The sequence below is a fragment of the Cupressus sempervirens genome, chromosome 3, assembly GCF_028749045.1.
Source record: "Cupressus sempervirens isolate cs-2001-9-10 chromosome 3, ASM2874904v1, whole genome shotgun sequence".
In the NCBI taxonomy this organism is placed as follows: Eukaryota; Viridiplantae; Streptophyta; class Pinopsida; order Cupressales; family Cupressaceae; genus Cupressus; species Cupressus sempervirens.
Genome location: NC_143120.1, coordinates 19,714,711 through 19,729,925, shown reverse-complemented (window position 1 = coordinate 19,729,925; position 15,215 = coordinate 19,714,711). Strand labels below are relative to the sequence as shown.

The following is a 15,215-nucleotide window of genomic DNA, read 5'->3' as shown; positions in this document are numbered from 1 at the left end:
ATTTTAAACCCTAACAACAGCAAAACTCCAAAAACCAAAGTATCAAAATAAGGTTTAAACCCTTTCCAACAACAAAAGTAACCAAAAGAAGGTCCATCACGTTTCTCACATTTTGCATTTCAAAGAAATGAGCGACTTCTATGTTGCACCATATATTGAAAGATAGGAAGGGAAGAAGTACATGAAATTGCACATCTTGTTGCTCACTCTTCAAAGTCGGGAAGATGGCAACAACAACAAGTGAGTACATCACGAGGAGGTGGAATATGTGTGTTATTGGAGCAGGGCCAGCTGGGCTCATAGCTGCAAGGGAGCTGAGGAGAGAGGGGCATTCAGTGATTGTGTATGAGCAAAAACATGATGTGGGTGGCAATTGGTTGTATGATCCCAATGTTGAAGATGATGACCCACTTGGATTGAACCCACAAAGAAAAGTCCACAGCAGTATTTATGCTTCTCTTCGTCTCATCTCATCCAGAGAATCCATGGGCTTTTCTGATTACCCATTTTCAGTCAAAGAAGGCAGAGATGGAAGAAGGTTTCCTAGCCACACCGAACTGTTACTCTATCTCAAGGATTTTGCTCAAGATTTCAATCTTTTGCCTTTGATTAGCTTTAATACTTTTGTCGAGTATGTGGGGATGGTGGGTGAGGGAGGAAAGTTGTGGGATGATGATGATGGAAGGAAAATGAATGGGCAGAATATTAAGTGGTTGGTGAGATGCAGGAGAAAGGTGGTGAGTTTGGAAGGAGCTGAATCAGAGGAAATCATTGAGCAAGTCTTCGATGGTGTGGTTGTTTGCAATGGGCATTACACTCAGCCTAGGATAGCTCAGATCCCAGGTGATTACTTATGATTATGTTGATTCAAATAGTGTGAACGATATAGTTTGAGTTTTGATTCGTTTAGAGATAGTCTGATTGAAATAAAATGAACAATATAGTTTATGTTTTGATTCGTTTTAAGATAGTTTGATTGAAATAAAGTGAAAAATATAGTTTAACTTTTGACTTGTGTAAATAGTTTATCTGAAATCATATTAGACTAAATAGATCTTATTAAGGAAACTGATAATAATTTTAGATAAACCATCCATAGCTGAGATTGTGCCATTAGAACTTGATCTTAATTTTTGTCCTTGAATCACAGCCTATTAATATGTAATTATAATGACTGAAAATCCATTTTTCATACGATTTCACTTAAACTATCTATTCAAATCAAAGTTTAGATCCTGCCATTTAAACTTGATCTCAATGTCTTTGTATCACGTTCTATTACATATTTCAAAACATACATATTTATGATTATGTAGAATAAATATATAAATAGCGGACACATACAACATTCTTTCTCTTCGTGATGTATTTTTGAAGACAGCCCAAATTGACTGATATTGGATGACATTGTATTCCTTATTCTCTTACCATAATCCTTCTTCCTCCACGTGAATCTGATACGAAGATTTTTTTCATATCTATGTTTGTGTTTTGTACGTATATGAATGCTGCATATAAGTTACATTTTATTGATAGCATTGATTTTATATAATACACTCTATTAAACACTTTGACTTACTAAAATAGTTCATCTGTAAAAGTGTCATAACAGATGCTGTTTAAGCTTGCTGTCTCAAATATCTTATCCCTCTGCACTAAATGTTGTATTGTAGTTATTGGAATGTATTGTAGTGGGCGCATTCTTTTATAAAGAAGTATTATTCTTCAGAGGATTGTGCTGTTTGAAACATTCTTCATCTATTTCTTAAAGAATAAAGTAGTGATTCCTCTTTTGGTGAACAGGGTCATTAAATTTTATTTATTTTGGTTGAAATCAAAATGTGCAGGAATGGATAGATGGCCAGGAAGGCAAATACACAGCCATAACTATCGTGTTCCAGATCCATTCTACAACGAGGTATTCTTTTTTTCCCTTAGATATACACATCTACTAACTGCTAGTCACTATTCATAGAAGTTTCTTGATCGACCCAATTCCATTTATTTCTGAACTTATCAAGTTGTTAGAAGGCATAAATCAATCACGCTGATGTTGACAAAGTTGTCGGCACAGACAAACAGCCGACTAGCCACTCATTCACCCAACTGCCCAGCTGTGCACTTCACCGCCCACCATTAATAATGCAACTAACTTTTATAAATAGTGCACCTAAAATTTATTATGTATTTCTCCATATATTGGATGAATTAGTAATGCAATCTCAGAGTTCTTTTATCAGTTTCTCTTCTTTATCTTTTGTTTTATCATGGTATCAGAGCTAATAGGAGATGATCTTGGAGATCCTAGAGAGGTTGATGAGTTTGAGAATTTGTGAAGAATGTTGTAGCATCATAAGGCAATGGCATTTGAAGTTGTCTTCTGCAAGAATAAAGAGAAGAACTCGGAGCCAATGGTAAAGATCTGAAGATCTGATAGAAGATGTGAAAAGCAAGATTTTAAGGTGGTAGATGGAAGTTTATCTTTCTCCTACTAAAAGGGTTTTATTATGTGCTTGTGTTCGAAGTATTTTTATTAAGTTTGGCATTTGTATTTTGTGTGTTAATGAAATATGTGAGAGTTAGCATTGTTTGTAGTGGATTTCATCTTGGGAGTGCAATTATGCAAGAAGATGTGCTTTAGGAAGATCACAGTGGAAGCTATAGATTGAAATTGTGAAAGTTTTCTATGTATTTTGGGCACATGTGTTGAGTGTCAAGAAGGAGAAAAGCCAAAGAGATGATAGTTTCCCCATAATGATTAGAAGCAATGAGTGCTTGGTTTGTAAACCATTTGAGTGCAAATTAAAGTTTATGGTGATCTTGAAACCATTTGTGTGATGTTTATGGAGTTCGTGGTGAGCTTGAAACCACTTCAGAATTGCATTGGTTAGGGGTAAACCATAAAACCTGGAGTGATTGAGATGCAAGGAAAACAAAATAAATATTTAATAAGTGATTGTAAATGGATACCTAACAAGGCTTTAGGCTAGGACCAGTGGCTTCTAGTTTATGGGGGGATATTTGACAACAATCGGCATAATTAATTTATGGGGGAATGTTAGAAAGCATAAATCAATCACACCAATGTTGACAAAGTTGTCGGCATAGAGAAACAACTGACTAGCCACTCATTAACCCAACTGCCCATCTGTGTACTTCACCGTCCACCATTAATAATGCATCTAAGTTTGATAAATAGTGCACCTAGAATTTATTATGTATTTCTCTATATATTGGATGAATTAGTAATGCAATCTCAAAGCTCTTTTATGAGTTTCTCCGCTATATCTTGTGTTTTATCACAAGTTAACCTATTTCCTATGTTACTTACTGGGTGGAGGGCTCATAAGGGTAAATATGAGAGATCATTTAAAGTGATAAAAAATGTTCACATCGATACTTATACATGATACATATACGAATTGAATTATTGTTCTTTCCTTGAATCACATTGACCATTAGTTAAAAGCATATCAACCTCCCTTACTAATAAAGAGTGTCAAGTCTTTATGTGGGATCCTTATTTTTTCCATTCCACTCTAGTCTTGTACCTCTACTAAAATATTTTGAACAATCAGATCAAACTAATTAGAGACTTGCACTATTCAACTATGTTTACACCTGCTACACTTCCCTTAATGACTATTGATCATGAACCACCTTCTTCAATTGAAGTGGTGAGTTGAAGAAATTTCTTGTCTCCTCTCAAATGATTTAGTGGTGGAGAACTTGTACTCTTACAAGTGACCTCTCAAGTTGAAATCCTCTAGGGAGTAGAATATCTATGCCTCCTTTGTAGCACAATTAGGTACCTCTTACATGGAGTATATTGTATCAAATAGTCTCATTCTACTATAATTAATTTGTAGACCCATAAATATTTCACCTCATATCATGAATTATAAAAGGATCCATCTTCATTTCCATATCAAATCATAAAGGCTTTCCACTCCCAATATGTGACTTTAATCAACTGCCTATGTATGACATACTTTATCTTTTAATTTGAGATCTTATCATGCTATAGCATGTTGCAACCTCTCTTTCCTTTCTCTACCCATTAGATTCATTTTTTTGAAGTGTTTCAAGGGCACCTAGTTTCCATTATAAAAGGGATTTCATTGTTTTCTATTTTGTAAATTAATATTTTTATATGGTGCATTGTAGTTCTAGTTTTGACAATGTTTTTTATTATCCTCTACATTTAGTATCAAATTCCATGACCATACATAATTCTATTTACTTGTCTATCTTCCCAAGGAAGGGCTGTGGAGTTTGATTTGAAATGTTAAAGTAGAAACTCAAATAGTTAATGACAAAAACTGCAATATAAAATGGTACGATTGTGGAAATCATATGTCTAAAATATTTTAGTATTTTAATAAATATAATTTTAAAATTTGGTTCTTTATATTAGAAGTTCAACTAGCCACAAATTGTTGATTTGTTAATTTGTATCCAATTTGAATGTGTTGTTTTGTTTCTATATTTTTAACGTAGAGGACGTCTCTAGTTTGATATATCATGGTTGGTTGTATGCTTGTATTCGTGTAAAGTACATTACATATAACATGTAATATCCACTAGCCATAGGTGTTAGGTAATGTTCTACTCACAAGTGAAATTATAGGGAGTATGTTAAGGTAACCTCATCATAGGCACTCATTCATTCAAGTGGAAGAGGATTAGTTATATGTAGTACAAGCAAGGTTAACATGATTCTTTTTTTACGGCTCCTATTGTGCCCACCCTTTTTTTGGAATCCATATTTTTTGAGCACTTATCGTACCTCTACCCCTTTTAAGTAAAAATTGGCTAGGATATGTTGGGTTAAATATTAGAGCAATTTCTATTCTATATCATTTTAGCAATGTGTTATCTTGTATCTGTAATGTTAACAACATAATATAATGGTAAGACAACCTTCTTTGGAGATTCTTACATATTTACAGAAAGAAAATGATTGATGCATGTGTTAGCCTTGAAGAATGAAAACACAACTAAGAGGGGTGGGGGGGTGAATTAGCTATAAAAATTAAGTGCGAAAACCTCTCAAACATAAATTGATTTGAATAATAAACAATGAATGCAATATCCTCAACACATGACAAACTAACAAATGTTTTTTCTTGAGAAAATTGGTTAGGAAAAACCTTAGTGGGAATCTAAACCATAAGATGATGTACTCTACTAGGGGCGTATCGCCCAATTAAGAGCATAAAAATATAAAGAACAAAGGTGCATATAAATCCATAGCCACTTTTAAGAGAACAACACCAATTATTCTTTGATCATGGAATATAGATATTTGTTGCAACATATGTACTCTATTCAATCTTTAGACATAATCTAATAAATCCTTGGCAATTTTATAGCATATTTAATCTTCCATTTATTCTCTCTATCTACCAGCCTTTTGTATTTTATCTTTCATCATCTTAATTCCTCCTCACAATCATTGGAGAATGAAATATTATCTATAAAACTAAAACACAATCTAACTATCCTACTTTTGTTAAGGTAATTAACAATTTGAATTTGAAAAGTTAAAACTTATTCATTACACCCACACATAACAAAATGTTTCAAATATTGGATATAATCATGATTACGATTATAATTTTACATTTTATTAATATTAAGAAACCTCGTAGATTATTAGAAATACCAAAGCTTGTGTCACAACTTATTTATGCCCTCGTTATACTTTATTTTTCTCTAATAGATTATTGTTTATTTCTTCCACCAATAAGATAAATTCAAACATTTTGATTGAAAATGCTTAAGTATGAGGTCCAAAATGTTTTATTTAATGTATTAGGACCTTATGATAACATCCTAACCAATATATGCAATGCACTTTGACATTTATTGAATTCATGTGTAATCATTTGACTATAACTACATTTCTTACCAAACAACCTTCATGATAATAAAAACTTGTGCAACCAAGTAATGTGCTACAATCAAGTAATCTTACCATTTGACATTAAGGAAAAACATATGCCAACAGAGAAGTCCCCCATAGTGCTTGATATAGAAGTGATAATTTTAAAAGTGCAAGCGAACTCCTTCATAAAAAAGGAAAAAAATATCTTACAACTAGAACAACATGTGACCTTCAAATTAATGCATTGAGTTACATTTAGATAGATTGTGTTAGTAAACAAATTTGTCCTTTGAAAAGAAATGTAAACGATGACTCAATATGCCTAGAAAGGAGAACAAAACATACTAACAGTTACTATTGATTGATAACTCTCCTCTGAATTTAGAGGTTCAACTCCCTCTTAAAAAGATTTACAATGAACTAGATGACTAGTTACGTCTTTTACCTAAAGACACAAAAGTTTACTGACATTCACCCATCAACATGGAATGAATGTGATTGTCAAATTTAAGAATAGAATAAAGAGGGAAATAATAGAAAATATCCACACGACTACATATTAAATTCCCTTTACATCACAAAGAAGCAGAGAAAACATAATATTATTCTGCAACTATGAATAACCAAAGGACTGAATTCAAAATATGAAAGTAGTGAATACGATTAGCAACGATCCCAGAATTACATCTTCAGACCACAAAATTTGATGGACATAAACTATTTTTATTATAGGAAATCATACAGTTAACATATCCCTACAAATACAAAGAAATACAGAATAAAAAATTAACTCCTCTGTTTGCAGAAAAAGAAGAACCCCCAACATACCGAACTCTGTTCAATATATAGCCTCCTTTGAGAAATATTATTTTGTTTCTTTTATAACCGAATCTTGGAAGAGAGCATTATTAATCAAAATGATATTTAATCTTTCTTCAAAATTCTATCTTCTTTTCAGGTATTTTAATTGGCAGGAAATAGGTTCAAATTTCTTCTTTTATCGGGTGTGACAAGGAGGACGTCTCTTTTTCATTTTGCATTATATGTTGACACACGGGTATTGTTGTTCCCACTTTTCATTTCAATCCCTTTTACTTTTTACACAGTTCATCTCCATAGGTTAAAAATCCATTTTAAACTGACATGTCATTTTGGATTGACAAGTGGCAGATATTGGTGGGAGATGGGTTTGAGTAACTTCCTTGCAAAGTTTATGTAGATACCTCGTTGATTCAACCTTTCCTCCATGCCGAGGTTCATGCCTTCACTTAGAGTTAGAGACTATGGAATGGTGCATAGAGTCTAGTCAATTAACAATATTTTGTGTTTATTACATCGCCTGTTCCAATTGTCATACCAAAGATGAAATGGATGCCTTCTAATAAGCCACTTAGCGCTATCATTCCCAATTTTGACACCTTGTGGCTTTTATATCTGGTTTATCATTTGACCATCATTTAATTTAACACTTTAAAGCCAGGCCACCCTTAAACATTACACAATAAGGAGGAAATTAAGTTTGAAAAAATAAGTCAACTTTGATATTTAACACTTTTAACCTAGGAATTAAGTCTTAGTGTACCATCCCTCCTGTGGGCCTCTAATTGAACCACTAGGATCTCGGACCATCTCGAGATGAAATTCCTTGACATTGTTTGCTTTTATGCCAGGAACGAAGTCTCCGAATCCTACATGCCTTTCACTGTGGCTCTGAATTGATTATCATCCCGAACAGAGAAATAAGCGTTTGGTGGTTTGAATACCATGCATGAAAACATAGACTCCTACACTTGACTAGCCGGGCCCTTTTGAAAATCATTTCAATTTTGTGTATCTTGCTGGGCATGAATGCAGTTATTTCCATGATGTCTCTTGTGTGACTCTCCCATGTATGTGTAATTGCCGAGTGCCTTGAAGGCATTTTGTCAAACATTTGATTGCTCTTCTTCACACCTCAATGTTCACTGGTTCTCAATGGGAGGTATTTCCTTATAACGATCTCATCCCTGTCATGAAGAGTTGGTTCCTTATAAATTAGAATTTTTCGAACTGATCACACATACCTTCGCCCATACCTCGATCTGTCTGTACATCTAGACTTGAGAACCCCTCCATATTTTAACATTTTCTTATGAAGTGCCTCATCTCTGATTCAATCACATCTATGTTCAGTTTGTGTGACAATATGTATGAATCAAAAAGCCAAACCCGAGAAATTCATTGATTTTTTGAGGTGCCTCTCTAAGGGGTTCGGGGATGTTTTGTTTCTCTTTCCGCGATGAGTATCCCAGGGAATTCATGCCACGGGCATCTCATCGGGGTTAACTCATGAAGACTCGATTGATTCACTTAGAGATGGAGTATGGAGTTCGGTTTTTGAATTCCTGCACAGTGATGCTCTAAATATCAATTGAAAATGCAAGTTCAATAAAATCAATGACTCAGCTTCATGAATCAGGCCTTATCAGTGTGCATCAAAATTGCCTCTCTTAACTTGTTTGATGACAACAATTCGATCACCATCAAATAGAAACTTGGGTACCCATGCTTCATGATAACCAAATAAGTTATCATGTCTGTCCACGGAAATTGGTGGAGTTGCGTGTGTTTCCTCAAGCAATCGGCTTGCTTTCTCTGGACTTTCCACAATATGCATAACGCTTGTCTTAACTAGTGGGTTGAGGCCTTTCTCCAAGCATTTGCACCATTGGTAAATTGTTCATGCTAGGATTGTAGTCTCAACATGCCAATGGTGTCCAAGATTTGAGTACTACATGGATCTGTGTGCCTTTCCCCTACGAGGATGCCTCCACTTACAAGCACCATTGAGATAAAGTCACAATTGCATGCATGTCTCTTGCCCTAGTTGATCTCAAGTGGGCACTCATTAATCAACCTGATGCCATGTAGAAGGGGATGTGAAACTTTTGTTGGGATATGAAGTCCAACAATCATATGTCTTCTCGTTCTCCCTCTTGACTCTTCGTATTCGTAGAGTTCTATATAATGGCTGTGTGCAACCCATGTATATATCGATTAATTAATACAAGTAATTCCCTACTGGAGTGTGGACGTAGGCAAGTTTTGCCGAACCACGATAAATCTGTGATATTGTTTGTTTCATCCTCTTTGATTCAATTTCTTTGCTTGTTATTATATTTACAATTGGTATCAGAGCAAGGTATTTCTGTTCAGAATTCAAGGTTGAAATTTTGGGATCATGGAGGAGCTCAAACTGCAGAAATTTATAGGCAAAAATTTTGGCCAGTGGAAGGTGCAAATTTAGTCACTATTAATTAAGCAAGATCTAGCGCTTGCTTTAAAGGGGAAATGGAAGCAACCAAACACGATGTCTGATGAGGATTGAGAAACAATGGACAGGAAGGCAAGAGCAACAATTATTCTTTCATTGTCAATTGTAAAAGTTAGAAAAGCAATAAAATGCGCAAACAAGAATGCAAAAATAGAGTACACAGATTTATCGTGGTTCGGCCAATAAAGCCTACATCCACACTGAGTAGGAGTATATTATTTAATCCAGAAGTACATCCACAAGTTACAGTGAATACAATATATGAAAGAGCTCCAAGGGAGACTTTTGAATGTCAGCGGAAGAATTGAAGAGATAGAGTCTCTTGGAGGGAATAATAAAAAACAGTTGAGCTTCATATCCCCAACAACTTTAGTCTGACCCTTCTCGGGCTTTGACCTCAGGATATTTGCGGATGCTCTTCGCAATCCATATTTCATCCATTTGAATGCCGTCACATTTTATTTGGCCAACCATTATCTTTGTTAATACTGCTCAGCATGAGTAAGCTATCAGCATGAGTAATATGGTTTCAAATAAAACATTTGAGTTCTCATTTTATTCATGAGGTGTTGTGGCCGAGCTATAGAGCTTTACTCCATTGAAATACTCTTTGAGATGAGATTAAGAGGCCACCACTTCTTACATCTTGCAATTGTATTGATGATCGAATCTTTTGAACTTGGTGCTTGAATTTGAAATTGTTTTGTCCTTTTGAGCCATCGAACTTCTGAATCTACATTCTTCTTAACTAGTGAATTTGCATAAGAATCCACATTTTGAATATGGCAAGGTGGACCTCTAAATGTGAACTTGAACTTGATTGCTTGGGATGTGAACTCCGAACTTTGAACTAAAACCAACTTTTAATCTTTACTTCTGCATTGAACCTCTGAACTGGTGAATCTTGAACTTTGAACTTGAACCATTGAACCTCGAGGTTCAAAGTTCAAATTCAACATAACTTCAAAACACTGCCTTCTTTACAAACCAAGATTTACAACATCATTAGCAATAAAAAGCAAACAAAGATTCTTCTTATGGGGAAAACCCAAGTTTAAAACTTGGGTGTTGAAAGCAGGCTTACAGGTTGCATGGTGTTGGTCAATGGGTGACAGACTACACAAATTTTGTGTAGTGTCAGGTATACTAGAGATCATTAAACATGCAATATACTTCCAAATGTGCTTAGTATACACTATAATTCCTAGAGCACACTCATGCACATTCAAGTGCATGCTCTATATGATGAGCTTTATTTATATATCTAAATTTGGTGAAACACTAGGAAATATTAGGGTTCTTGGGTGCTCCAATTGTTGGCAGTGGGCCAACATCCCTCACAAGATTTGCGACATGTCTTAACCACCTCTTGTGGTTCTATAAGACTATTGGTTATATCAGGCATTGAAAAGTCGATATTTTGTTGCAATGACAACCCCGACCTCTCTAACAATTGGTATCAAAGCTTGGTCACAGGCTCAAATCCTGCAGGCCACTGTGAGTGACATTAGGAGGGGGATTTTTCGCAGTGACCCAATGTCTCTCGCAAAATTTATGACATTTCTTAACTGCCTCATGTGGTTCTATAAGACTATTGGTTGTATCAGGCATTGACCGATCGATCTTTTATTACAATGACAACCCTGGCCTTTCTAACACCAATATCAATTGTAACGCCCCACCAAAGGATCCAAAAGAATTAACGTAAAATTTTACTAAGTTTTCCAATTTTTTTTTTTAAATCATGAAAGTTAAACCATTCACATCAAACACATAGTAGCGGAAACAATAACATACAATCAACTGTAAGCATACATAACATGTTACATTCCTTAAGGATCCCAAGACGTTGAGTCACATTTAATTTAATTAATACTAAGTCTAACCACTACCACATCCACATGAAAGAATAAATAGAAAGTCCAATTTCCATATTACACATTTTTTCTGAATGCCTCTTGGCAATTAAATTCAGAATGCTCAATCATCCACTATACATGACACAGGGTACGAAAGACTTAAAAGAATATACATATGTAAAAATAAAGATACATAATCCTCATCGAATCCATGATACAAGTGCAATAAAGTAAATGAAACCAATAACATACATGATACATCCATTAATCAATTAAGATATAACAACCATCGTAAAAGATATCCATCCATCATAAAACACATCTAATCTAAGTGTGTGGTTCCTCCCAACTGTTAATAGCATCATTAGACCATCGTGGTCCCTAGCCATCCCTCCACACGTAACATCCCAAGTCACTGAAGAGATCATTGGTATTATCATAGTAGGGATGTCACTCCTAAAACATACTACAACATATGCATAAAGAAATCTAACATGCTACAACATACATATAAAGAACAAGATACAAACACATATTTTAGTTTACTTTTGCAATCACATGGTTACGCCAAATATTAGGTTTTAGTTTTCATTTTCAAGTACATTTCAAGTGTATAAGATTCTTCATTTAATCTACAACTCAACCCATTTATTTTTTTGAATAAAACATAGAATTATCCCTCCATTATTTTAAAACAATTTTCTAAAATAATCATAAGATAATTATTTACTTATTTAAATCATTGAACTAGTTCCCATTGAATTTTAGATAAAATCATTCACATTATTCAAAACATTAGAATAATACTTATCAACTTTCAAATAATTAGTTTACAATTTCCTTTAAACACTTCAAGGACAATCATTTATTTAAAATAATCCTCATTGATTTTAAGTAAAATCAATCTCATTAATAATTCAATTATTTAATTCCACTTATTAATATCTCTTTTCTTTTAATTTTCCCTTATTTAAAAATCCATTTACTTAAATTGACTAATAATTAATTATACTTCTTCTGCTATTAACTGGTGCAGGAGCACCAGGGCCAAGGACAAAAGGCCTAGAGGAACTAGGGTCACTAAATAGATCCTAGGGGGATCAAAGGATGAACATGACCTTGAAGGGTCATTTGATTGTAATAAGTCCACAATGGTCACTTAATAATGTTTTGTTTATGTTTTAAATGTTTTGATTGATCACTTTGTAAAAGGATCAATGATGTAGCCTTAATGGCATTTTGGGAGTTACGGTACCTAGGGTTCGCTTCGAGATTCTAAAGTAGATGAGTTATTTAAAGACCTTCAAAGGTCCAATTTATTTTAATATGGAAAGTAGAGCCATTATATGGTGTCAAATACATTTGAAGTGCTTAAAAATGTAAATTGCCAAAAATTCGCAAAATGAAGCTTAGAAAGCTCGTAGAGAGTTTATGGGATTTAAGAGTGGTTTGAGGATTTAAAGTTGGGATAAAAATCTTTAAAATACTTTGGAATATTAATAAAATGCATAATGATGTAAGGCTATCAAAGTTGACAACCATGTTGTCAACTACACAACAAAACATTCAACTAAATGTAAACAGTCATAACTGATTGCAACTGGTTTGAGGAAGTTGCAACTGGTTTGAAATGTATTATTAGCATTGATGAGCATGAGTTTTAGGAGGGGAGGAATGGTAGGGAGTTTTTAGGGTGTCTGTGGTCGAAATGATGCAATGTAACAAAGTTTCATACAATACCAAATTAAATTCTGTGCAAAGTCCTAGCTTGCTGCCATAAGGGCACAATCTGCTTTTTGTATTGAAAAGACTTCTCATTTGGATAAAATCTTGAGTATAAATGTCTTAGATCTATGTTGATTTAGTTTTTAATTCATTCCATGCTTTGATAGATTATTTTTGTGAAGTTTAAGCACAAAGAACTCCTGGTTATGGAAAATGGAGGAATGACTGTCATTGAATAAAACAGTCCTAGTACGGGGGCCATATCTCCGTAATGAACCATTGGATCAGGCCAAATTTGAAATATGTTGGAGAGGGCCAAGTTGTACCATATCTGACTAGAGCGATCGAATAAATTTTGTCAAGGTAAAAAGTTATGATTGTCTGAGTTCGGGTCTATGTAAGGGACATCGACAGGGTAGTTTGTGATGAATTTCCTTCAAAATAAAACTAGGGTTTCCTAATGTTTTCTTTGAACCAAATAAAAATTAACATACGCATCTAGATTTCAATTTCAAGATGGAAGATTCATTCATGGAGTATATTCAGACACATATAATAGACACGATGAAGATAAGAAGAGAAAGAGTGCAAATGGAATATGTGAAAATCATGAGTGCACCTGGATACTGATGCTAATTTGCTATGCCTCAGAAGTCCATTGAAAAATCCCTTCCTTCTCCAACATTCGCAATTCCTCCAAGAATCAAACCAACTAAAACCCCCAAGTGACTAGAAGTGCTTGTAGAAGCATATGAGCTTCTCGAATGCACATAAGCTTGTCCATACACACTAGGAGAGTCTCTATATAAAGACCTCTAAGATGCATCTAGAATGTGTCTAGAAAGAACTAGGAGATAAGCATGACAACTAAGCACATAAATTCCACGACAAGAAGATAGACATGATGAGGTCTCTAGAATGTTGTAGACACCATGTGCTCAAATAATGTGCTAACTCTTAAGTGTAGACAACACGTGCATAATTAGAGTGCAAACTCTTGTGTTGTCAACATGATAACTCCCAAGAGCTCGCATACTCCTATGTGAATAAATATTAAAATAATGCACATTAATTTATTTAATATTCACTTCATTTATTTTTATTAATGTATTAATTTTAAATCTCATGCCCTCGTCATGTGGTCATGAAATTTAAATAAATAAATTTCTTTTCCATTTCTAAATTTATTTTTGAAACTTAATTGATAAAATATATAATAATATTATTTAGTATTTAATAAAAATGAACTCTAAATATATTATTATTAAAATAAATATTGTCACGTTCCAAATTTAAACTTATAACTTTCATCTCCAAATTTAATTCTTTTATTTAATTAATTTCCCTATTAATTAAATAAAATAAATATTAAAATATCATATTAATTTTCCATTAAATTAAACCATTAATTAAATCTTTTAATTAGACTTAACTAATATAAAATACACCAAAGACTCATACAATAAAATACGAAAATGCATCATAGCAAAACACATACAAAATCAAACCAAAAGGGTTAATATCACGAATTACATCATTCGACGTATTCGAAGGGTACCTGACTCAGATACTTGTCCTAATTTTCAATTAGGAAAAATGGCTTAAAGGGTTGGGATTTGGACTTGAGAATTTTATCTCCCCTCTCTTACCATTGAGATAATGCGATAGGGTACACTCATCCTGGCAATTTAGGGAAGTCGATACCTGGTACCTGCAACCTGCATAAAATCCACGCATGTACAAGCACAAGATATACTAAGCTAAATAGGAAATGGTAGTAAATGGTGCATCGTGTAGATCTTGACTAGCAAGTGATTACGACTCCATTCCTTAACCACATCAGAAATGCCATACAGAAAGAAAACAAATGCGCACACCATACACATGCAAGTATGGGGTAAGTATCCATGAGAAAACACATATGATAATAAATCATCTAACTAATCATCATTAATAACTGAAAAAACTGTAATAATCATCATACATACATGAAGTAAGGAGTATCAAGTAATCACATCATATGATCAATTGAATCTGAAACAATATCCGATAATCTCAAAATAATGTCACTAATCATCAATATACAACTAGCCCTAAAAGAGTTTGACAATGATAGCAAAAATGTGAACTAGGGGCAGGCACTACATCAATAGTGAGGTCTATTTCTCTCCAAAGTGCCTAAAATAATTTTCAAGTATTGGTACTTTTCTAGAAAAGTGCTTCACATAAGGGACCATCCAAAAACTTACAAATTAGATTTTGGTGAAACAATAGTCTATTTGTATGTTTTGGGATGCTGTGAATTTGATGGAAAAATCTTTAAAGATCCTAAATTTTCTTTAGAAATACCAAATTCCAAATCCACGCAAGAGGAAAGATTTGACAATTTTGTATTTCTTCTAGGTCCCATTTGAATCACGGATTTGGA

At 33.9% G+C, this 15,215-nt stretch overlaps 1 protein-coding gene across 1 annotated transcript in view; it reads left to right on the top strand.

Annotated features, from left to right (window-relative positions):
* Window positions 1–224: 224 nt before the first annotated feature.
* Window positions 225–15,215, top strand: part of LOC149564525 (flavin-containing monooxygenase FMO GS-OX-like 9) — a 45,207-nt gene continuing 30,216 nt past the window's right edge. Inside the window, exons 1-2 of the mRNA XM_089816195.1 lie at window positions 225–843; window positions 1,848–1,918. Of these exons, the coding sequence (XP_089672321.1) occupies window positions 225–843; window positions 1,848–1,918 (690 nt within the window). The remainder of the gene's footprint in view (window positions 844–1,847; window positions 1,919–15,215) is intronic.